This window comes from Semicossyphus pulcher, unplaced genomic scaffold (assembly GCF_022749685.1).
Source record: "Semicossyphus pulcher isolate SPU_LCO1_2020_fin unplaced genomic scaffold, fSemPul1.0.p SCAF_7, whole genome shotgun sequence".
Classification (NCBI taxonomy): Eukaryota; Metazoa; Chordata; class Actinopteri; order Labriformes; family Labridae; genus Semicossyphus; species Semicossyphus pulcher.
In genome coordinates, this window is record NW_027211748.1 from 16,012,339 (window position 1) to 16,036,832 (window position 24,494).

General features: G+C 39.7%; 1 protein-coding gene across 1 annotated transcript; it reads right to left on the reverse strand.

The window, feature by feature from the left end:
* Window positions 1-4,279: 4,279 nt before the first annotated feature.
* Window positions 4,280-23,407, reverse strand: fyco1b (FYVE and coiled-coil domain autophagy adaptor 1b). The gene is made up of 18 exons (XM_069685053.1): window positions 23,357-23,407; window positions 22,521-22,612; window positions 22,103-22,209; window positions 21,220-21,345; window positions 18,133-18,239; window positions 16,534-16,677; window positions 14,580-14,676; window positions 12,036-14,447; window positions 11,329-11,421; window positions 10,605-10,723; window positions 10,222-10,389; window positions 9,847-9,987; window positions 9,297-9,505; window positions 9,006-9,144; window positions 8,566-8,670; window positions 7,496-7,706; window positions 7,172-7,281; window positions 4,280-7,089 (listed from the first exon to the last, which is right to left on the reverse strand). Exons 2-18 carry the CDS (start codon window positions 22,579-22,581, stop codon window positions 7,014-7,016), a joined length of 4,425 nt encoding a protein of 1,474 aa, XP_069541154.1. The 5' UTR covers window positions 22,582-22,612; window positions 23,357-23,407; the 3' UTR covers window positions 4,280-7,013.
* Between the last annotated feature and the right edge of the window lie 1,087 nt (window positions 23,408-24,494).

The window sequence follows — 24,494 nt, forward strand, 5'->3', positions numbered from 1 at the left end:
GCACTGAGTTTACTTTGGCATTTCACTGTCAAGTTGTTTTCCTTAATTCAACAGGTAGCATTGTGACACATATGACAGATTGATGACAGATAGTCAATTATTCCTAAACCTCTTCACATCTTAGCAAAGCAATAACGGGAGTGCATAAGTGCGCTAACCTCACCAGACCCATGCCAGCTGCCGTTACAGAAACCCACTTGAGTAGAGTAGTAAAAGGTTTCAAGGCAGCAATGTAGCTATGTGGACAATGCTGGATTAATAGGGTAGCAAGCTATGCTACTTTTTAAGGGCTCAGCTCACGTCCAAATTTATACATATATATATTAGAAAAACACACAGAAGAGTATTATCCCTGGTATGAAACGTTACTAAATGTACAATACAATCACTATGCAAAGTGTGCAAAACTAGTGCACAAAACAATTGCTAACAACCAGGAACGGTAACAAACAAAAACACAGTCACCACAAACGCATGGATTTGCTAAATAGAAGAAAAAACGCCAACAGAACTGCATGAGTTAAATACTTGACGGTAAAGCAGATTCAATGTACCATTACAAAGAAAACAGGATACACAACTCCTGTTAGCTAGCAGCTGCCTGTGAACTGTAGCTAACGTTAGCCCGAGGCAAACAGCATGTTACAAAAGAAGCTAACTTTCAGCTCATGACGCTAACTTACAGTAATAACGCAGCTCGTTCAGACCGTCCTCTTCTTCCTGCTCCTCATCCTCCTTATTATCGTCCATCTTGGGCATCACATTGTCTGCAACATGTTATAACGTTATTCCTGGAGTTAGCCATTATCGTCAACACCGCAGTCATCCACTTTCACTTGTTTCTTATCATAACAAAAGTAATGCAGTCCATAATCAGCTTTATTACTCTAGAACGCACGACGTCATGTTATTTCACTGGACTGATTTGACAATTTAAGCTAGTAAGTATTAGACAAGTAAACTGTTGAGGTAACGTATGTTGATGTTGTTCAACGTATCAGACTTTCGACGAGACGAGCCGACCAATCAAATCGCACAACCGAAAGTTCAACGGTCATCGTCAATCGCGTAACCGGAAATTCATTACCTGAATTAAAAATATGTAGTACGTTTTTTAAAATACCGGTATATAAATATAAAATAGATGAATTACTCTAAATGTTTATATTACTTTTTTTTAAATTATTAAATTAGTATTTTTCATCAAAATGGACAAAACAAAGACATTGATAAATGTGACGATGGGTAGATGAATAAATGCAAAGACAGGCCTAAAATGATGAACCATTAATACAACGATAAAGAATACACCAGGTATCAACAGCATGTTTTATTTTGAAATTATAATTGGGACCTTTTAGCTGCTGAGAAGACGTTTGTAAGCAGGGTGAAATCCCTACTTTAAGATCCATGGCAATCATGTAAGACACTGTTATTGTGATGATACACATACATAGGTATATAGCATAGACTGTATTAATAAGGTATATAGCCTACTTATTAACATGAGAAAGTTATTGATTTAACTGAACTACATTCATGACAGTCAATATGTAATAAAATGAAGCCCATTTACAGATGCACTGTAACCCTGTATGTGCTCCTACAGTTACTCTTTCACAACGCATTTTGTCTTAATTTGGCAGTGTTACCAGGTGGGCCTTTTCTGCTCTCAGTTCCACAGGAGTCTTGCAGGCCTGGGTTTAAGATCCACGGGCCATGACGACGAGTGTCTCTCCTGAAGGCTTTGTATTGGTTCATCAGTTTTTTGTGACATATTTATGCGTATATGGCGTCTTGACAACTCCAGCAACTGATTGTAGCTTAAAATGTAAGATTAAGGAGTACCCAATGATGATAAAGGCATCAGGCTGCACCTGTATCATTTAGTTATGAATCCTCCCTGACAGTCGTGAAAGTGATCTAAAAGGCTTAAATCAGCTCTGATCGAACAAACTAGACACTCATTTTTGAGTTCTCCATAATTATCCCTGAATCATGTCAAAACAAAAGTCTTTTACTTGTGATCAATTATCTTTTATCTTGAAAAATCTGCCTTTTTTTTGCTCAAGATAATGAAATAAATAAGACTGCAATCCCAAGAAAACGAGCTTTGTTTTCTTTGCAAAATAGTAAACAATGTTAAAAATATAATTGCAAATATAGTAATTCTTGGCTTCTGTAACATGTAATAAGTAACAACAATTTAGAAATATATTTTATAATGACAAATATAACATTTTGTTGATGTCTGTTTGTGATAATCTGTCATTTAGTGGGTGTAATCATTTCATTAAGTCCCCTTCAACAAACTGTCAGACACTTTTATCCGCTGAGGGGGTTAATCTGTGAAAAGCGCATCACTTCACACAAGAGCACTTTAGACAAAAGATTCCTGACACGTTTCAGGTAACAGACAAATGTGACGCAGCTGACACTTTTCGCTCTGCGATTCTCTGTGGAAACACGTCGTGAAATGTCTGTCTTTGTTTGAACAGCAGCAGACTTTGACAAGCTGTATAATAGACATGTTAACCTTTTTTAGAACAAAAAGGAAGTTGAACACTGACAATTTGGACGACATTGTTTGAGGAGCAACACAAGTTCCTGTGTAGCGGTCACAGTATACAGAACTGAGGAAGGGAGAGGTTTAGGCCTGTTCTTCTTCATATGTAGGCCTATGTGTGGGTGTGTGCACATGAAGGCTCTTTTCCACACATGAAAGCATCCTGTGAGCGGGAAATTATATTCATATGGTTCAATATTGGGGAGCGCTGTATAAAAATGTGCATTTTATACATGCATGTGCAAGAATGCATTCCTCTGTGTTTGAATATCCCCATCTGTGAATTGATTACGTGTGTGCTGCATTAGCATTCAGCACACACACACAAAGACACTCTTATAAACAACAACACCCAGCACACACACACACACACACACACACACGAGTTCATGCATGTGCAAAGCCAGAGTGCATACCACAGATTCAATGAGGGCAGCAAGCAGGAGGAGAGAAAAGCAGGAGCGAGGAGTCATGGAGGAGGAGCAGGAGCAGAGAGAGGTGGATGTGAAATGATTTACAATGAGATCATTAACCTTGAGATACAGAACGGCCTCCACGACATAAACACTATCTCTCAGACAGACACCTTGCAAGAACAATACCTTAGGCACAAACACGATGCACTCGTGACTGCTCAGAAAAACATGAGGGGATGCTGACGTATAAGCAGGCACACGCGCACACGCAGTCGCAATGTTCAAAGCTCAATCCTTCAAAATGAGAGTACGATAGCTATGCTCCAAATAACACAGAGGTATTTAATCACAGCAGGGTTTGTTGTAGTGCTTGTTCTTAAAAAGTAACACCCACAATAAAAAATTTTGACTTTGTTGTTCATGGACACTTTTCTCCCACAATGCAATGCACAATGGAATTGGAGAAGCTGCTGCTCAAAGCCGTACATTAATGAAAAACAATCGGTGGTAACAAAAAAAAACTATCTTCAGAGTGAGACTTTCCTTTCTGTTTGTCAACTTAAATTGGTTAAGTTGTAGTTTTATTGACATTAAACATCGATTAATTGACATCAATTAGGCCGAGCAGCAATTCCGCTCCTCGAATGGCCACTTGTGGCTGGATTTAAAAGCGACTTAATACCCATTAACCTCCATGATAATATGCTCAAATTTACAGGGAAATTAAACATGTGCAGAGTCTGCTACAAAGTATAGTTTTAGTCTTTACAGTCATTTTACCATTCATGGAAACTCCATGTGGGGTTTAAATTACATTAAGGCTTAAATCATAGTTCAGGGTGTGAGTAACAGGTGGTTGTTGTGACACCTGAGCTAATTTGAATGTATAAACTAAAAGACTTCAACCTCTTGTTGAATGATCACTTCTGGCTCCAAAAAACAAGATTGTGACCGCAAAAAAAGCCAAGCAAGATGCTTCAAAGTCCACATCCAATGTGTGATGTCACAGTGGCTCTGTTTATGTCTTATACAATTCATGTATGCTGATATTTTTTTATACACTAACTCAAAAAACAAGACTATAGTATATTGTAGAACCTTTATATAATTATTATTGACCACACTTGTACTTCAAACTACAGTGCATATGTTTGTGTCCATACTGTTTATATCTTAGTGAATTCATATCATGTAGAGTATATAGTATATCTATATTACTGTTTATTCTATATACTGTATGTACATTACTAGGTATTACTAGCTACTGAACTGCATGTAGTTGTTGTTGTACCTGTACTCTGTGCAAAAACAATAAAGTTGAATCTAATCTGATAAAAAAAAGATACAGAAAGAAGTGATTAATACTGTATTGTGACATTACATTGTAGATACAGTAAATAAACCGGTAATCAGCAGCAGTTTTCACACAATCCTTATTTATTTGTCCACAATCCTAAATCCAGTCTATAATAAATCTTTAGTATGTAAATGATATTTCAATAAAACATTTGTCAACAATCATTTAAGTCAAAAAGTAAAAGCTTCCCTCTGACAAGTCCAGGAGTAAACATCTACAACCACACACTCACTACATACACAGGGAAAGAAAACAAACATTCATAAACTGGCACAGAGGCTCATGGGATACAGACAGAAAGCCCTTTCACAAAGTGCATCATACAGCAGTCTCGTCGCAATGCCTTTAAATAGAAACTCCTTCTCAACAATAAAATAGACAAATATGTCGTCCCAATATATTTGGCAATTTTTCACCCTTCTTGTTCAGATATGTATAAAAGTTTTCCCAATCTTCTTCCTCATCTCATGATGAAAATATAAATTACAAAATGGTTTAAAATAGTGGAAGACATTATGGAAATTTCTTTGAATATCGAAGCAGTGTTGCAGTATATTATGTGTATTTAATCACGACATAAAACAACTGCTGATTAAGAGATAAAGGTACACTTCAACATTAAAACCTTCAAATAAACGTCCACATGAGACAACTTCAAGTATAAAAGTAATTTTTGGAGTATTTGAAGGCTGTATGCTGAGTATCACAATATTTCTCTTTGACACTGCAGAACTTTTTCAGACCAGATCACACAGCAACAGCAAACAACCGTATTAAAGAACAAACACCTTTCCAACTAGAAAAACACTCTAAAAATAAGCAGTATAATAATTTAGTTTGTTTTCTCAAAACAAACATTTCTTCATCTAAAGGCTTCATGTAACTTAAGACAAAATGTAGCTCGTACCGCCCCTTTATTTAATGCAAGTTTAATGTAAAAACTAAATATTTAAAGCACTGAAACTTACAGTTGGATATGTGCTCCCTTGTTTTACCCTTGAGGGTTATGTTGCAGAAACATGTGCACATATTTAATGTTTGCATGCATAGAAATTTTGACCTCTTTCCTTCAGCTGTAATCATCAGAAACCATGTGCTGAGTTAAAGCCGTTTTCTAGAAGACAATTAAAACTGAATGATGTTGTGGTACTGCAGCTTACACAAGCAAGTCCCACTTCCTCATTTTAGACTCCATCATGATTGCAACACAACAAATCCATTTCTTGCAGCTGAAAAGGCAACTATCTTTTAACAGACTGTACTGCGTGTGAAATGAACATGAAGTCCGTAACAGATTACAGCACGTGCTTTGGACACTAACAGTTCTCCAACAATAAAGGCTAATTCTACAACAGCGTGATATCAACACACTAATATAAAGAGTTAGTAACATAAATGTTTTGTTTCTAACAGCACGTTTTAGCAAGTAAAACAAATTCAGTTAAGGTCACAGTTAAATGAGGTTCACAGTAGTCAAACTTAAAGGTAGTTTAGGCGACTAAAACAACAACATTTTATATTCAGTATAAAATTATTTTCAACATCAGTTTCCTCCTCGTTTTCAGCTATGTCTCTTGTCTCAGGAGTGTAACAATATTTCCTTTGCAGTAAAACGTCTTCTAATAATTAAGAATATATTCTGTCAGAGATTTTACTACAAAAATTAAACTGTGGCAGCTCTGCTTTGAAAAGCTTTAGGTGTATTAGGTTAGTGTTGCTCAGTCAAAACTCAGATATGATTTACGGCAGTGTTTTAAATGTATTAGGGCTGCAAAATACAGGATTATTATTATTATTATTATTTTTCTGGATATAACAATTGTGAGAACAACCACTTTGCAACAGATTGTTTTTCCACAGGAAAAAAAAAATACTAATTATGATCTGGCATTAAAGTCTGCAGCTCTACACCTCTACTGTACGTCACTATAATGCTGTCTTGTAACAGTTTTTACCGTGTTTACCGTTAGTCATTTTGAATATTGGACTTGGCCATATTTTGATAGTATTTGGATCCATTGTGCAGTCATTGTTATGCAAAAATGAACCTTGATTTGCCCCTCTGTCTGGTTATTTTACTATTAAGAAATCCTCTAATGCATTAAATCTTGATAAATATAGATATCACAAAATAAAACATACAGTGAATAAGGATTTTAACCATGTCTCTGTACTCCACTGTGTGCAGAGGGAATTAATCCTATTTAAGAGGCAGTAGTCTTACTTTAGGAGAAGAGAATATACGATTGCACCTCAGGCTACTTTTCGTCTGCAAGGACGCAGTAAATAACATTGCCTACAGGAGTAACATCTGCAGGTGCTAACGTGCACATTCAAATGTGCAACAAACCTCCAGTCACCTGCAGTCGGGTTTGATTCCCTTGATGCCACATTTAATCTCAGACATCACGCTTTCATAAAGAGTTAGTGCCTTCTCACATTCAATAGTGTAACATAGAATTCCTTCATTGTTTTCAGCCTCTGCTGAGTAACACCTCACGATCAGACAGCCAGCTGAGAGACATCTTTGAAATGCCGAAGCCTTTCACTGAGGCTGCTAACCGTCAGTCGGCTCCAACCTCGGTTACCTTGAAATTAGGCTCATGAGCTCAAACACCCTGAATGCTTCAAGAGTCAGTTTTCCAGCTGCTCCTCCTCCAACTTCCTGTCACGATCAGAGGAGGTCGGTTCCATCGTAGACCACCGGCTTGTCTAGGCTCAGATGATACAGCACTTTCTTTGAGATGAACCTGATCAACAGGGAGGACAAAGAAATGTTTGTGTTTCTTCTTCCTGTTAAAAAGACTTAACATGATTCAAAGAGGGACTGACCTGGAGAAAGAGTTGTCAAAGATGAGAATGTACTCTCCAGAGTGTCTGACTTTTAGTTCGCCCTGGATCGTCTCTTTGTGGGAGTTACAGCGAGTCAGTGGGATCATAACCTGTGGAGAGCAAAGGACAGAAAACTTGCTTGACATTTACAACATTTATAACTACTGTTCTGAAAGGCTGTAGGGCTTTTAGAGGCCTGTAGTGTCAGACAGAGGGGTTCTATCGTTATGTAAATGGATCCCAAATAGACCTGGCCAGCTGAAGAGCCCTAAAAAGAAGTATTGTGTCTGCATGTTGCCTTTATTCATACATATGGTGTCTCACCTTTGCCTGCTCCAGCGGAGTCTCTGCGCTCTCCCTGTAGACCACGCTAAAGGAGATGCTCTTGGGTTCAGAGGTGAACGTCCAGCTGACAGTGGGACCAGGACCGCTCATGGTGATGGGGATGGTGCTGTAGCAGCTGGACTTGATGAAGAGCTCTCGGGAGGTGTCTCCAAACCCTGAGATGTCATCCACCATGAAGGGGCAGGAGAGCCTGCAGCACCGCGCAAGGAATACGACAGGATAAGAGTTCACAGTAACGTAGGGCTGCAGACAAGATTAGTCTATAATCCATAGATCAATAAACAGAAGACTAATGGGAAAATATTTTGATATTTTTGAAACAGAAATGTCAAATGTTTGATTCTTTCAGCTTCTGAAACATGATTATTGCAACTGTTTCTCTTACATTTCTGGGTTTTGTTCTCTATCTATCCGAGTTATGTGCATAGCATAAAAACTCCTAAAGTTGTTCACGATGTTCTGAGTGTCTCTTGGGCGCAGCTCGGTCTAACACACTATTTCAAATTCAATTTCTAGTCTGTGCCTTTTCTTTATTTCCAACTAGCTTCGTTAGCGGCTGTGGCTCAGAGGTAGAGCCGTCATCTTCTCATTAGCAGATTGGTGTTTCAATGCCTGCACTCCACATGTCAAAGTGTTCTCGGGCAACTTGTAGTTTTCAGCAAAAACTGATGCTATACATTTATCAGATGTGTTACATTTCCCTCTGCAGCTACACAATGCTTTCCATGCAACTTTGTTCACATATGCAGTACTACTTCACACGGCTTGTAAACAGGCTGCAAAAGCTTTCTCCAAACTTAATAAACAAAACAAAATTAAAACAGAAGTGAAACAGAGAACCCGCAACAAAAACTAAGTTATGGGATGTTCTCCAAGCCTCGTATGGATTAGCGTTATATTTCACTTCCCACTTCTGGATTCAGGGCGAAGCTGTCAGAAACAAAACACATCAAAACTTCCTCTGACAGTTTAACTTTATGAACATCCACATGTAAACTCTGCAGCACTCAGGGTTTTCCAGTGTTACTTTAAGTGCATGTAAAACTCACGTGAGCTCCCCAGACTTCAGCAGGCAGATCTCTGCGTCCTGGACTGCAGAACTGAGGTCGTCAGCTTCTTCTGACGTGAGGTCTCCTGCACTGGCACTGTTGGGTCTGAACAGAGGGACGAATATTTCACTGTTATACACAATTTTTAAAGATTTTTATCTTCACTTTTATTCCCATTAATGTGTTAAAAAATCTAATAACATGCACTGTAAAAACTATCCAATATTGTTTCTCTGAAGGCTATGAAAATTAGTTTTTGAACTAAATCTGGAACAGACAGAGCAGAGTGTTCTGAAGGTGTTATGGTGTAAAATAGACGTGTAAATAGAAAACCTGTTTCCATGGTTGATACTCATCTCTCTCGTGGTTTATGATCTCTATCACTGACTCCCTGAGACACAGTCTCATCTCCTGTGAGCGAATGCAAGTCTGATACTTACAGCTGTGCTGCCCCCTGCTGTCCGTGTGCAGGAGAGCAGGCAGTGGCAAAAGAGAGGTCACTGTCGTACACCCCGCTCACTTCCTCCTCTGTGATGATGTCAAACACGCCATCATCCTGTTTTTCTCCTTCCTCTGCTCCTAGGAAGTGAACAGCAGCTGCATGTTTATTATTGCATTTTGTACTCCACTCATACTGCACTGTGCATGCTGTTTAAAACACACCCCAATCTAAAGTAAGTGTGCAAATACCTCAGAATGACCACATTACTTCAGAGGCTTTGTTTTGTTACCTGCAGCTCCTGTCACAGTTCTCCCAGCCTGCAGCAAGCGACTGAAGGGAGTGCCCGGGGTGCTGGTAGTCAATTCTTCCTGTGGGTGGCGCTCAACCACTGCGCTGTGCTGGTTGTAACAGTCCCTGCAGCAGCGCTCTCTGTTGCCGCCCTGCTGGGTGCTCACTGTGTTGCTGCAGCAGTAGTAGCAGAAGGGACGCCCACACAGTCTGAGAATAGACACAATGTGATGGAGATTGAGTGAGTAATGAGTGCTTATGGAATGCATTATGAAGAGTAGATTATAATAGTGAAGTGAGGAAATAGTATATGTATGAAAGTAAAGCATTGTTTAAAATAAAGTATACATTTTAATAAGCTTTAAAAAGATAAAAATAAGACAAATCAAAAAAGAAACATTGATTTTTGCAGGAAATTGCAACTGGTGGTTATGAGAGGGTCAAACTGATGTACCTTGATGTTGGATCTACACCTTTTGAAAGCATTACTAGCTTAAAAGAAGCATCAACAGTTGTTTTCATAGTGATATTTATACAGATGACCGTCTGACCTGCAGCTGTACTTGCGCAGCCACCAGCTGAACTGAGTCTGACAGCCCACGCAGTGGTTGACGTCCCTCTCATTCTCCTCATCCCGCAGTTTCTGCTCAAACTCCAGCGCGTCTGTCTTCTGCCACAGTGCGTCTTTCTCCCTGCAGGGAGCGCCATCAGACATATTTGTATACGTTAGAAACTCGCACAGTTTACTGCAGATTAGGCAGTCAGCTGGTTTGTATGCAGGCATTTAAAAAGATTAAACTAAAGACTTTAAGGAACAAATCTAGGGATCAGATCTCAACCTGCTTTTTTACATATTTAAATTAAAACAACATCACTAAAAAAAAGATGAAAATAGAAGAATAAACTGTATTATATAGTTTTTATACCTGATGAGTTCTACAAGCCTCTCTTCCAGGTTGATTTTGGTGCGGTAAAGATCGTCGAGTTCAGCAGCCGTCTTGAAATCAAAGCTCAGCTTGTCCTGAGTGACTCTCCGTAGATTTTCACGCATCTCCTGACAGGCATGCTGAGCTGCTGCCAAAGCATCCTCAGACCTGTATGAATACACACACGATCCGATTCATTACATGTCCCAAAAACACGGGTTTCCTCAGGTGACTTTGATCGTGTGGATGCAGATTTACGTTTGAATTTCAAAAGCAGAAGAACAAGCACAGATACGCATTCTGATCCAAACAAACAAGAAAAGCGTTATTTCACAGAGCTCTCATTTAGTCCAGAATGTGTGTTTATGAATAAAGTATCTCACCTTGATAAATTCCCTTTCAGATGGATTATCTCGTCTTCTTTCTGCTGGATGAGATTTTCAGACTCGGCCATCTGGATGTTTTTCTCCTCAATCTGTTGGCAATATCTCTGATTCTCAGCCTGCAATCAGTACAGCAAAGCAACACATTATTTCTGCTTCTTTGGGAATTACGCCTGCGACCATAATGTTATGGTTACTTCAGTTGCAGAGACACACAATGTAACTCAACACTGCGCTGCACATAAAGTATTTGTATTTATTTCAGAAGCTTGATACTGAAGGTCATCTTCAACAGTTTAACAGTTTTATTTCCTTTCTTGGAAATCCCTGTCTATGTAGTTTCATTAAGTCTTCAATTATGTTTACATACATATAAGTGCTTTGATCATGGGGCGGATGAACATGCGCGTGGTGGATTACCAAACATTTTGGCAGATCAGAATCAGAATCAAGTTTATTGCATATGTAGGTTTACACATAAAAGGAAATTGACTTTGTGTTGCAGAACAATAAACGTATATTACGCTATTAGTAGTACTCCTCCTAAGATTAAAAAAAATAGACTGTAAGAATAAGATAAAAAAGCAATGTAATACAAAATACTGTACAGATGTGCAGGTTTGTGCAACATGGTAGTGCAAATGTTTAACAGTATAAAACTAAACATACAGTATGTAGTCCAGTGTGCGTTAATGTAGCGCATTAATCTGAAAGATCCTCTCACCTCCAGCTTCGTGAGTTTGTTCTCTTGGTCGACCACTTTCTCCTGCTCAGACGTCAGCTGTAACTTTACTTCCTGTAATTCTTGATTCACAGTCTGGATGAGAATACAAATACATTAACTGAAGACTCAGCAAATACGACAAAAACTCAAATATTAAAACAGAAAGAAGCAGAAAGATTTGCAGAAAGATTTGCTCTGATAAAACAAGCAGTATGTTTAAAAGCACGTCAGTATCCAGAGAGGTCAGAGAAACCAGATTACCCAGGAAACTGGGAAAGTTTGTAGTTGAGCTAAAGCAACCTGTTTACTGTAATTTACTGGTCAGCAACCGCATGTCTGCCCACAGAGCAGCTGTTAGAGCAAATGTGTCAACATTTTGCTCTGAAAACTGCTTATGTAGACTTCTAGACTCTACTATACGTCACTTTCAATTCCAGACTGACTTTGGATGGAATTATTTGAAACATAAAAATGCAATGCCTGCAGTAATGACTTCTGCTTTCATAGAGCTATTCTGCTACTTTTCCTTTTTTAAGTCTTTGTCATGCACAGAAAGCATGAAAAAAGCCAATTAGAGACCTGATTATCCAAATACATTGCGGTGTATGTATATAAATCCGTGTTCTCCAGGAGAAGTAATTTGGCTGAATCAATCATAATGCATTGAAGCATAGTGCATTTGTTAAGGTGAACTGTTACTGGCTCACCTGCAGCTGGCTGCTGTGGCTCAAGGCCTGGTTGCTGACCTGGAAACGGAGCGCCTGAATCTCCTCCTGGCTCGACGTCTGCACAGCTTCAGCGTCCTGTTGGGCCTTGCTCAGCTCCTGCTTTGTTGCCAAACTACCCTCCTCATTGTGGAGCTGATCAAGGATCTGCTGGTTCTCCTGACGTAGCTGCTCCGTGCTGGTATTCAGCCTCTCTTCCTCCTTGGTCGCCTCCTCCTCCAGCTCCTGCAACCTTGTTGACAAACCTTCCCAGCGCAGACGAGCCTCTTCGTTCTCAGCAGTTAGCATACACACTTGTACTCCAAGTTCAGCCGTTTCTGTGTTGGCTCTATGCAGAGCCTCCCTGGATTCACTGTTCTCCAGACACAGGGTTTCGTAACGCAGCTTCAGTTTATTGAGCTCATCTCTGGAGGCCGTCACCTCTGCAGCCAGACCCACTCGAGCCTGAGCCTCACCGTCACGCTCCCGGATGAGAGCCTCCTCTCGCTCCCGGGATCGAAGAATCTCATCCACGTGCTTGCGGTTTAGCTCCTCTACCTGGATTTTGAGTTGTTCTGATAAGACGCGGAGGTCCTCTCTGGAGGCCTCTGTCACCTCCTGCAGCGCCTGAACTTTCACCCTCTCCTCAGTTCCTGCTAGAAGCTGAGCTCTGAGCTCCACCACCTCCTCCTGGAGCCGGTGCACCTCCCTTAGGTTGAGCTCCAGTTGAGCCTCAGCTATCACCAGCCTGAACGGGGCATCTTTGGTTTCATTTGAGGATGTCTGATGCTCGTCATTTTGCTTCTGTGTTTTTTCGTTGCTCTCAGCAGCTCCTTTCTCATCGTGCAGCTCCGCAGACCTGCTCTCCAGCTCTTCTGCTCGAGCTTGAAGAAGTCCACATGTAACAGTCTGTTCTCTCAGTTTGGCCTCGGTTTCCTGGAGCTTTTCAAGTAACTCTCCTTGGCTTCTTTGGGACACAATGAGGTTCTTGTCCAACTGTGCAGCTTTGGCATTGACTGAGTCAAGTTCCTGTTGAACTGTTTCCAACTGTTTCTTTAAAGAGGTCTGAACCTCAAGAAGCTCCTTGTTCTCTGGCTCTATCTTCTTTAAGTGAGCATCGGATACTTCTTTCAGGACGAGCACCTTCTGGAAAATCTCCTCCAAATGCAGGTTTTCATCAAGAAGCTTCTTCTCTCGGTCTTCCACGCACATCTTCGCAGCCTCAACTCTTCCCTTTAGGTGTTTCTCGGATGCCCTCAAAGAAGCTAGCTGGTCTAACAAGGCCGCCCGGCTCTCATTCAGCTCTGTAATGCTCCCCTCACTCTTTTTAGCTGTTTGGAGCAGTTTAGTGTTTATTTCCATGAGGTTGCAGCATTGGGTTTTGTATTCCTCAAGCTTATCGGTTTCATCACAGAAGGAATCACTATCAAGTCTAGAGCTCAGACTTTCTTTCTCAACGTTCACTTTCTCCAACTGCTCCTCTAAATGCTTGATTCGCTCTGAACTTGCAGCCAGCTCTTTCTCTCTGCTTTTTAGAGTTTTCCTTACATCAAATATCTGGCTCTCGAGCTCCTCGTTCTGGAAACTGCTCCTGCTACATCTCTGCTCGATCTCCTCCCTCTCCTCGTGCAGCCTTTTCCTCAGCTCCTCCGCCTGCCGCTCTCTGCACTCCAGTGATGCTTGTAGATCCTGAAGTTGGGCTCTCAAGTTCCCAGACTCCTTCTCTTTCAAAGTTAACGCCCCCTGAATTCGGCCGACCGCACTTTGAAGATCCTCCAACCGCTTGAGCGCCTTGTCGCGCTCGTCATGGGCTCCGGCTTTAACTGCAGCAAGCTTCTCCTCGGTGTCCCTCAACTCTTCCTCCCTGAGTTTAAGCTCCTGGGACAGACGCTCAGATTGCCTGGCCCTGTCCTCCGTCTCTCTCTTCGCCTCCAACCTCTCCTCCTCTGCTGTCTTGAGTTTATCCAGGAGATCTTGGATTTTCCAGGCTGAGTCGCAGTAGCTAGCTGTTTGCTGTCCCTTTTCTTTCAGAGCCTCGTCCAACTTGGAGAGAAGCTCCATATTTTTGTTCTCAGCTGCTGCGAGTCTGTCTTGAAGTTGACTTTTTATTGCTTCCCTGCAGGTTTGAACATCATTTGCCTTCTCCAGATGATTTGTGTCTTGGGCTGCTGATTGGTCAGAAGTCTTCTGAGCTGCTGACAGCTGGCCTTGAAGGTCTTTAACAACCCCTTTCAACTCATCAGCCTCTTTGCCTAACTCCTGAACCTGTACCAGAAGCTCTTGCTGTCTGAGCTCAGACTGGTCGAGGTCAATGCGGAGGTTCTCTGCGATGCCACAAGGAGAAGGTTCCCCCAGCTCCCCGAGTTCACCCAGGAGACTGTGACTCAAGTCTGGTATTGGGAGAAACTCCTGCGCCTGGTCAGTGGAACCAGAAACAAGAGAGATCAGCTGCTTTAATAACTTCAGATAGTCAAGTTTAAACTCATATTGGCAGATTGTCTATGTATAGTATGTAAATAACATGTTTGTAAAATAATGTGTGTGTACCTGTGTGTGTGAGTAACTGCTAACGAGGCTGTTGACGCTGGAGCAGCGACTGGGAGGCTTCCACAGGAAAGCAGGTGAGGCAGTGCCTAATGTTCGCCTGTGATGGAAATGAGAGATCAAATATCTTTATTTACCACCGGATGAAAACGTAAAAGTAACAAAAAACAAACACTGTAGAAGAACTTCACTTTAAGGTATTTAGGTAACTTTCTAATTTCTACATATTTCCAAAAGTAAAGGACGTGACTGTAGCAAAATAACACCATGATCTGACCAAGTACAAATAACACATTGATACTATTTATAGAATTTTAAAGAAAGAAAATGATGAAAGACTAATTAGTTTAAGAACATAATTGGGTGAAGTTAATGAGCAGTTGTTGACTTTCAGAGGAATTTACCTAAAAGAAATGTTGAAGAAAAAGGACAAAAATCTGTATTATAATAATGTATAAATGTGTGTCATATATTCAATATTCTTTTCTCAGGAACAATTGTTTTTTTTAAGCATTAAGTCCAATTCATGTGAAAAAACAGTTTTTGAGGTTGTTGCATCAAATAATTTCAGGCTACAAGTGCAAACAAATTTTTCTAAAAAATATACAGGGCAAAATAAATCACAAGTTTCATCACAAACTGCTTTTACATAATTTAGGGGCCTGTGATTGATTAGAGACTAGGGATGCACGATATTGTTTTTTTTGCCGATATCCGATATGCCGATATTTTACAACTCATTTAGCTGATTACCGATACCAATTTTTTTTTCCCGCACACCTAATTGCAGAGATCACCAACTCTCTTCTGTATTGGAATTAGCGTACAGTACAACGGTGATACTCTTATCACATGTGTTACAACGGTCGGGGTGACGGGTCTTGAGATGGTTAATCAAGTTTGTAGTGTTGAAAGACTTTGCCTTGGCTCCTCCTCGCATCAGTGAAGCTGAGCAGTCATTGCAAACAGCAGTTTTGCTGTCTATTTCAACACTTTGAAAAACTTCCACACCAAGGACATTTTGGCTTCTAACTCTCTCATGCTGCAGGTAGTCACACGTGACATCATCACGCTGCGCGGCACAGGTCTTCTTTGCGCCGAGGTCGGGCGCAATTTAATCAAGTATGCAGCAGCCCATTATTTTATCGGTTAATTATATCGGCCAATATCCGATAGTTCATTTTTAAGCCAATATCGGCCGATACTGATAACGTGCCGATAATATCGTGCATCCCTTTTAGAGACAATATCAAATGTGTTGAGAAGAAGAAAATAAAAGAGAATATGATTTGACATTTTTGTAACTGAACATTTAAATGAAAAACAATTCCTTGTTTTTAACTGTTATAAATAAAATCCTGCTGTATTCTCTTTGAGGTCTCTGCTTGGTGTTTATTCGACCCTTTCTCAGGTTATCTTCCAGTTAATAGTTTTTGTCATCGTAGGTCTAGCTGCACAGCATTATAGTGTCATATAGTGTAATAAAAATCACAATAATATGAAGCCTTACAAGAGCAACAACATAAATTGTGCTTTTTAAAGCTCATGTCCGCCGCCTGTGGAGTGACTGTAAATTGATGACAAGGAAGTGAAAAGTTGAGGCAAATGTGTTGACGTGAGGAACAGGGATCAACGCTCACACACTGTGGGCACTAACATGTCTCACACACACGCACACACACATACTCTACACCAAAGAGCTGTGAACATGCAGAGTGATCAGATAATTAAGTGTTACTTTAGGTTGTGAAATACTCGATTTTGCGTCACCACAATTGTACATTAGCTGCACTAAACTGATTTCCGATTACTGAAGGTCTGTCGCTGCTCAATTTAAAACTTCCAACCCTGAGGCTGAATAAGCAAACGCTTTTGTCTGTTTTTTAAATAGCAACACCCACGCTCAAGAGTCGATGATCACAGTGGAAATAAATTATTGAATTGATTAATTGGTTACCTCGCAAAGCTCGGCCAATCTGCATCGAGGTCGTACCCTCTGGCTGCCACGTCAAATTGGATCTGGTTGAGCTCATAAAGATGGTTGATTATGTCAGCGGTGAGGTGAGACTTGAGAAACGGACTCCTTGCATAATACCAGTCACTGCAGGGAGAAGAAAATAAACAAAGCATAAAACACAAGTTCAGAGATACACACATGGATATTTAGATTTCTTTGACACAAAACTATACTCTTATTTTATAGATGGTTCAGACCCCCATAAGACTGATTGACAGATGGCGTTCAAAAGGCATCAAAAAGAGTTATTAAAAAAGGCAACCGTTTTGGGCGTGTTTTATACATGTTGCACTTGAGTCAACTTATTTGATGAAGTTGATGTACTGTATCCATATGGTCACTTTGGTTAAAAGCACAAGCTAAATCAATGTATACTAATGTTTTGGATTAAAGAACCTTAAGGTTAGGAAACTTTGGAGAAACCAGCAAGACTAAGATCGATATTGAAAGTATACAGCTTGAAAATTCCCTGCTTTTCCCTTCAGTTCTCCTTTGTTTTTATTTAGTCTTTATTTAACCAGGGATTAAGATTCAAATTATTTTTTAAGAGTGTCCCTCCTATGCCAATTCCCCCAAAAATACACAGCCTGGCTACTGCTGGAGGGCCATGAGAGAGCATTAGACTCCACAGCACAGTGTATTGTTATCATGCTAACTGTAACTGTAGCTTGTGAAAGACTTTTGCCACATTTAATGAGTGGATTTTTTCTTGTTTGGTCAGATTATTTCAATTGTTGGAGTGTAAAGAGAATTTATAACTAACATACCAAAACATGCTTCTAAAATAAATTTCCTTGGCAAGAAAGCAAATAAGCACATCAGCAAAAATGTCTATAAGTAGATGGTTAAACATCCTGCAGATTGTGTTTGATTGGTTTGTCGACACAGCAAATATGACCTTTTCTGACCTGAGCGGGCACACAAACACACACACACACACACACAACCTAATAAAATACAAGCTATGACACACACATAATATGCTGTTATGTCTGCTATAGAGACACCCTACAGTATGAGTGCAAAGCTGTTCACAGGATAATAAGTCAAATTACACGTTTGTGTTTGTGCGGTTGTCAACTTCAAAGTGAAAATCAAATCAAAGAGTCTTACAAGCTCAAAGAACTCTCCATTATGCCAATTTTCTTGTTTGAAAAAAAACAAACACATAAATTAAACGTGTCATGTTTTTTGTGTGTGACTGAATGCTGAATTCCTTTTTAATTCACCTCCATTTAACACCCTTGAAATAAAATAAAAGATATAAAAAAGACCTTCCTGGTAAAATAAGCCACAAAACAAAATGACATTCTGTTTCGTGAAGTGAGAAGGGACTGTAGTTATCTTTTGTTTGCTGTGGCGTTTTCTGCAAATACAGAAATGAGACATGAATCAGGAAGAGAGAGTCACACTTCCTTAGAAAAGGACATTGTAAAACTGTCCACCACCTAAATGGGGTCAAAGATGATACACACTGGCTCCTTGAGGTAAAAAATACTGGCATGTTTATACAGTGTGTAGAAGTGTGTGTCCTCTTACCTCGTAACCTTCTGGTTAATGAGACACTGCTGCAGCGTGTCAGCGAGACGCTGGTGAACCAGTGAGTAGCGGATGAAGGCTCTTCCTTTGCCCAGTGATGTCTTCAGCTGAGGACACACAAAAACACACACTTTAGCGTACTTAAACACAAATATACACACACAGACGTTACCTCACTGTGATATGGACTGACTCGGGTGGCCAGTAAGTGCTCTTTTATAGTCTGGTCCTACAGGTCAAACCGTTTTACATAACGTGGCGCCTGCTTTCTCCATCAGTTACAACAGCAGGACTTCAAAACAGAAGTTATTTTAAAATAAGGCTGCAACTAAACAGAACCAAGTAATTCATTGAAACGAAACATGACTTAGGTACAATCGCTACCAAATTGCAGAAGCAGCAATGTTTTGATAAATGGAAAATGTGTAGCAAAACAGCATCATAGTGCCGTACTGTCATGCTGCAGAGATGGTCCGGTCTACAAACTTGATGCGACGCAGGCCCCCGACACATGTCACATCAAGATGATTTTAAAGTTGCTTTGGATTTTATTTTATAAATTTTGTTTTGTTTTGTTGTTGTTGTTTTGCATGTAGTGTTCAGGCTACTGTATGTTCATTGTGAGGAAAATATATGTTATAGTGAAAGTGATTGTAATGCAAAAATGATCACTTTTCTCTCTTTGTCCATTAGGTATTTAGTGCAAGTTCGTGCAAAAACTTTATATCACATTTGTAAGGACGACATCTTTACAGGGCCAGATCGCCGATTTTCAACCTCAGTCCTATCATGCTAAAATGGGGAGCTAATGCCATTATGCAGGAAAAAAAATAAATTTTCCTCTGTGCCTTTGGAGGACGCTATCCGCTTCTCCAATGGGCCCTGGAAAAACCTCCGCCAGACTACGTAAAACACGTAATCTGGCGGAGGCCAGGGAGCTCGCTAAACTACACTTCCTCAATCTAGGACGCCCGCCTCCGATGTCATGTGTCATTTAAAATCGTCAGGTTTGAATTGTAGACTGATGACCCGAAGATTTTTTAGACGATCCAGCGGTATATTCTCTCAGATTCTGTACCGCTCTGAGCCATTGCCTGTAGCGAAACGGTAGTATTTCACTCAAGCGTCTCTCGCTGGGTCGTTCCTTTCAGAGGGAAAAGGGTGCAATGCATGCTGGGTGCTGTAGGAATGTAGAATGGACGAAACCACAAGCTGTTTGTACATAATTCTCCACAGCTATGGCGCCAATTTCAGATATTATTGTTTCTATCGATGACAGAGAACAGCAGCTTTGACTGACAGTGGCTTTTTCCGGGAGTGACTTGCTCCTTTAAATATCTTGTTTTTTTCAGACTAACAGCCCGAAATCTAAAGATATTTGGTTTTCCCTAAAACAAAACGGAACAGCAGAAAATCTGTGAAGCAACATGTTTGGGTTTTATTTGGTTGACAAATGACTCAAGATTTAAAAAAAAAACTACTACTATTTTTCCTGTGGGATAGTTAAAACCATTAATCAACTTATTTCAAATCTAGTTTTTTAGTGACAACAAAGTTAAAAAGTCTTGTCAAAATGTGTTCATGTACAGAACATTTAATGGTGTTTAAAGGTAATCACTGCATTGACACTTAATCCACTGTGTCTGTCTGAAAGCCCACACTCTCTCAATACATTAGCAGATGGACGGATTTATGTAAGACAACAGACCCACAGATCTCCCATAAGAACACCAGCTGGAGACTTGTTTATGTCACTGACTGAGTGACAGGAAACAAGAAGAGTAAGAGATGAGTAAAAGTAATATTTTAAGTAAGAGAACCAAATGTGTCCAACAACAAATCAGCTGGTATTGACAAAAAACATGTGACTTTTTAAAATAAGCTAAGACCCTGAAGCTAAGTGAACTTTACACCCTAGATATGTCCTGCTAATCAATTAGCATTTAGCATAGATTAGGAAATGTGGTCTGACGCTGCAAAAAAAAAAACTCTGCTCAGATATCTCTCAGCTTCTCAAATGTGAACATTTCTCGCTTTTAGTTTTCACATACAGTGATATAAGACCACTGTGAGACATTGCAACAGACATACTCATTGAGAAAATAATCAGCAGATGAATTGATAATGACAACAATAATTTGTTGTGCTCTGACACTGCAGCACAATAGGCCACTGTGGCATCATTAATCCAAATAGGAAGCTGGATGAGTATTCTCATGTAATATTAGCATACAATGTAAATCAGCAATGACAAAAGAACAGCGGGCTGGCAGACACGGAAGATGAGTCATTACAGTCTTGACACACCATGTTTCCATTTTGAAAGGATCGCTGAGAAGATTCTCATCAGATTATCTGAGACTTAATTACTCTTTAGCGAGTAAAGCTGAAACAACTAGACAATGACATGATGAGCAATGGACATTTCATTTCATTGTTCAAGATTTTTTCAAGCAAGAAGCCAAACATTTAGCAGGTTCAAGGTTCTTTCTTTGTCTTGTATGTAAATTAAATATCTCTCGGCTTGGGATGTTGATATAACCAAATTTGAGCTATAATTTCAGCTTTAATTTAATAATAATAATAACAATATGACAAGAATAATTGTCAAATGCAGCCCTTTTTAAAAGAGGAATATGGCTCGTATTTGACAATAGCCAACAAGGCAAAAACCTAAAGAAGAAAGCACTCTTAGGAGAGAAGAAGAACTCCGTGAGGCTTTTCAAGCACAAAACAATCTGAATATCACACACAGAGACGGTTAAATAACCTGCAGATTAAATATAGTACAAATTAGAACTACTTTAACTACAGTTATACCAGAATAAAGCTCACCGCTGAATTCCCAGGAGCGCGTGAGATTCAATCAGTACAGCGCGGTATGTACAGGTGAAAGGCAGGAAGTACATTAGCAGCCCTGAGTCTTACTTTACCTGACTGAGCAGAGGATTAGTTACATGGTTATACAGTCACTGGGTATTTGTGTGTAAGCATTTGTTGCACGCTATGGCAGGGCCAAGGCACTGAGGGTGACTGTGTGTGTGTGTGTGTGCGTGTGTGTTTGTGTGTGTTGCAGAGGAGGATTACCTCAGGGATGGACTTTACAAAACGGATGCCATCGTTAGCTCCCTTGATCTTAATCAGGCAGTCACAGAAGTAATCCCAGTAGTCTTTTCTTTGACCAAGAAAGGTTGTCTTCTCTTTCTGGTCAAACTATGAAACACACATCATCACCTTATTATTGCATTGCATAACAATGTGCTCAGTAACATGGTATTTCCAAGAGGTCTGTCTTGAGAGGTTTCTGCTAAAACTTGTAGAGTTGTGGTTCCAAATCAGGGGTTAAGACCCCTCCAAAAGGTCACAAGATGATTGTCTTTGTTGTGTAATACTCACTGTTTCACGTTAAAGGGTCTCGACATAAAACAATCAGAGAGGTTTCAAAACATAACACTTTTTGGTAGGATTGCTTGAAACAACTCATAGATAAATGCAACCTGGGGGATCAATAGGTCTTCATTTTAAGGGTTCAAAGCCCAAAAAGATTGATAATCAATGGTTTATATGTCTGGTTTTATGGGGTCTTAACGTGTGACCCTTTGAAACAAGTCTCACTTAGTCACAACCCAATTTTCACAGGTTACATACTGTATGTTTGAGATGTCGACAATTCGTCCAAAAGTGATGTTGCTTTCATAATTTGTTGCATTTTTAAATTTCATGGACTTGGAAAGTTATGACTCACAAGAACAATAAACAAGGATGTAAGAAAAGACAGAAAATACACAGCACAAAAACAATGTTTTCTACTTCCCTGATTTCACAATACCTTCAGGTTTATCCATGAAGTTGAAAAACACTGTTCTTGTCAGTCACATGAGCACACTAAATGATCTTGACAAACTCTAAATAAGACATTAAATGACATCTTGCTGTACTCAATACCACTTGCTTTGATATGATACTGTACCTGAAGTAGGTATTCTAGTTTATAGAAGAACTTGTGCAGGTTGCCGCTGTCGTCAGTAACTGGTTCACCACACTCCCTGTGTTCTTTACTCAACTCTAACACAGCATCTAAACAAGACAGTAAAAGCATTAATAACACATTAGCACAAAACAAGCACAAATATCAAATTATGTTCTTGTGTACACAAGGAAGGCAAATGTTGCAATAACTCTTGGAGCAAGACTATGTAGATTCTAATATGTTGTGCTCTCACATCTCCTGTTTGGGCCATTACGGGCTTACATATGCATACACACATACACACATAATTAATGCAAAAAGTGCACATTAAAAAGCATGCTGCAAGGCACACAGAGAAAAAACACTGTACGAGACTGTAAGCAATAGTGTTTACTGTAAGTGTGAACATCTTAATTACCATGCAGATCTCGGATTATCCTCTGCAGTTGATTATCTCCAACTGATGAGGAGGAGGCCATTGTGGGGTGAGGGCAGTGGTGTTAGGAAATTCTGCATCAGGGATGAAGAATACAGACATTATGATTATTTTAGGCTTTATGTAAGAAATGTACTTATGATATTACAACAGTTACTCATACAGTATCCCTGAAAGTAAAGAATACAGTATCCCCCTAAAATCACAGCCATGACCGATAAATAATGCCAAAGCTGCTACAACTAGCAGGTAAACATAAAAATAGTTCTGGCCTAGATTAGGTCCGCTTTACTGTAAATAATTAGTCTCTTATAAAGAAATTGTTGAATTCCGCCTATCCAGAGAGGACTTTATCAAAGAAGACAACTTAAATGCCAAGAGGTCTATACATTTGTGTAGGTGACACACTGAAGAAGCCCCAGTAGCTCAGTAAAGTTAGCAAAATGTGAGTGCAGTCAGAGGAAGTAATTAGAGCACTTACATGACGACGACAGTAGGTGAAAGCGTATCACTGTCTGTAGCGACATTCTCCATATAAAATGCCACTCTCACAAGATGTATCTACTGCTATCTACCGCCTCCATCACAAACCAGCGAAATACACTTCAATTTCTTTCGAAACAGCATAAAAATACATCAAACCGCGACATAAACACCGATTTGTCAAAGCTGGCGAGAGCTAACTGGCATACACCTGTTCTCAGCTCCATTTTTCCTGGTCGTTATTAATGTTAATTTCTGTAACAAAGCATCGCAGTATGGTCGTACATAGAGCCAAACTCTTCAACAATAAATAAACTGTTAAATAATACACGTACTTGTTGTGTAAAATGGTCCAGAGTGTCCTGTTTGTAGGTGATACAGCAGAAACTTGCTACTGATATGGGCGGGCACTATGAATGATTGACAAGTCAAACGGACAAATGGCGGCCTGCTGCTGCGGCAGTCTATCCTAGTTCGGTTGAGAGGTAAAATGGTAAATAAACAGAGAACTGAGACGTGTTCCGAGCTTTAACTTTTTATTTCATTAAACGTGACATGAATATCTATCAAAAATATTTGTCAGTATTTTGAATTGGTGTATTTTTCTATTCAAAATTTAAAATAAAACGTTTTTCATATTTATTTCCATTTCATTGTTAATAAGATGATAATGTTATTTTTTAAAATTTGTTCTTTATTCATGATAATCCATATATTCAAAATTAATTAATTAATTGGTCAAAATTTGTTATAACTGCTCAATTCACTGCATGGTGGTGCAGTGGTCAGCTCTGTCGCCTCACAACCGCAAGGTTCTTGGTTCAAATCCCAGTTTGGACACAGGGGGCCCTTTCTGTGTGGAGTTTGCATCTTCTCCGCCTCCTCTGGTGTTCCCCCACAGTCTAAAGATGCGACATGTTAATGTGAGCGTGTAAGGTTGTTGTCTCTTTGTGTCAGTCCTGTGATTGACTGGAGATCAGTCTAGGGTGTACAACACCTCTGGCCCAATGACAGCTGGGATAGGCTCCAGGCCCCCCCGTGACTCTGAAAAGGATAAGCGGTATAGATAATGGATGGATGGTCAATAAATAGAAAACAAGATCCTGACTTTTTGGATAATTCATTAGTCTTTCAAGACAAACTCAAGTAAAACTTTCTTAAATGTAAGAATTTGCTGCTCCCAAATACCCATTTAACTTACAATGACTTAAGTGTAATGGCTGAGCAGAAACAAGTTAAAGGGAACATGTTTTGCCACATGCATGGATGAAAACATGTACGCCAGACAGACGTCATGTGTGGATCTGAAAATGATGGTTGATTTCTGTTCACCTTTGTGGTCCATACTTAAGGAGCAACTCCCAGTTCTCTGTGTTTTCAGTGATATTCACGTAGGGACTCTGGTACATGGAATAGAGTGAGGAAACACTAAAGGTAAAGTTTAAAATGTTTTGTTTTTGGTTAAAAAAAAAA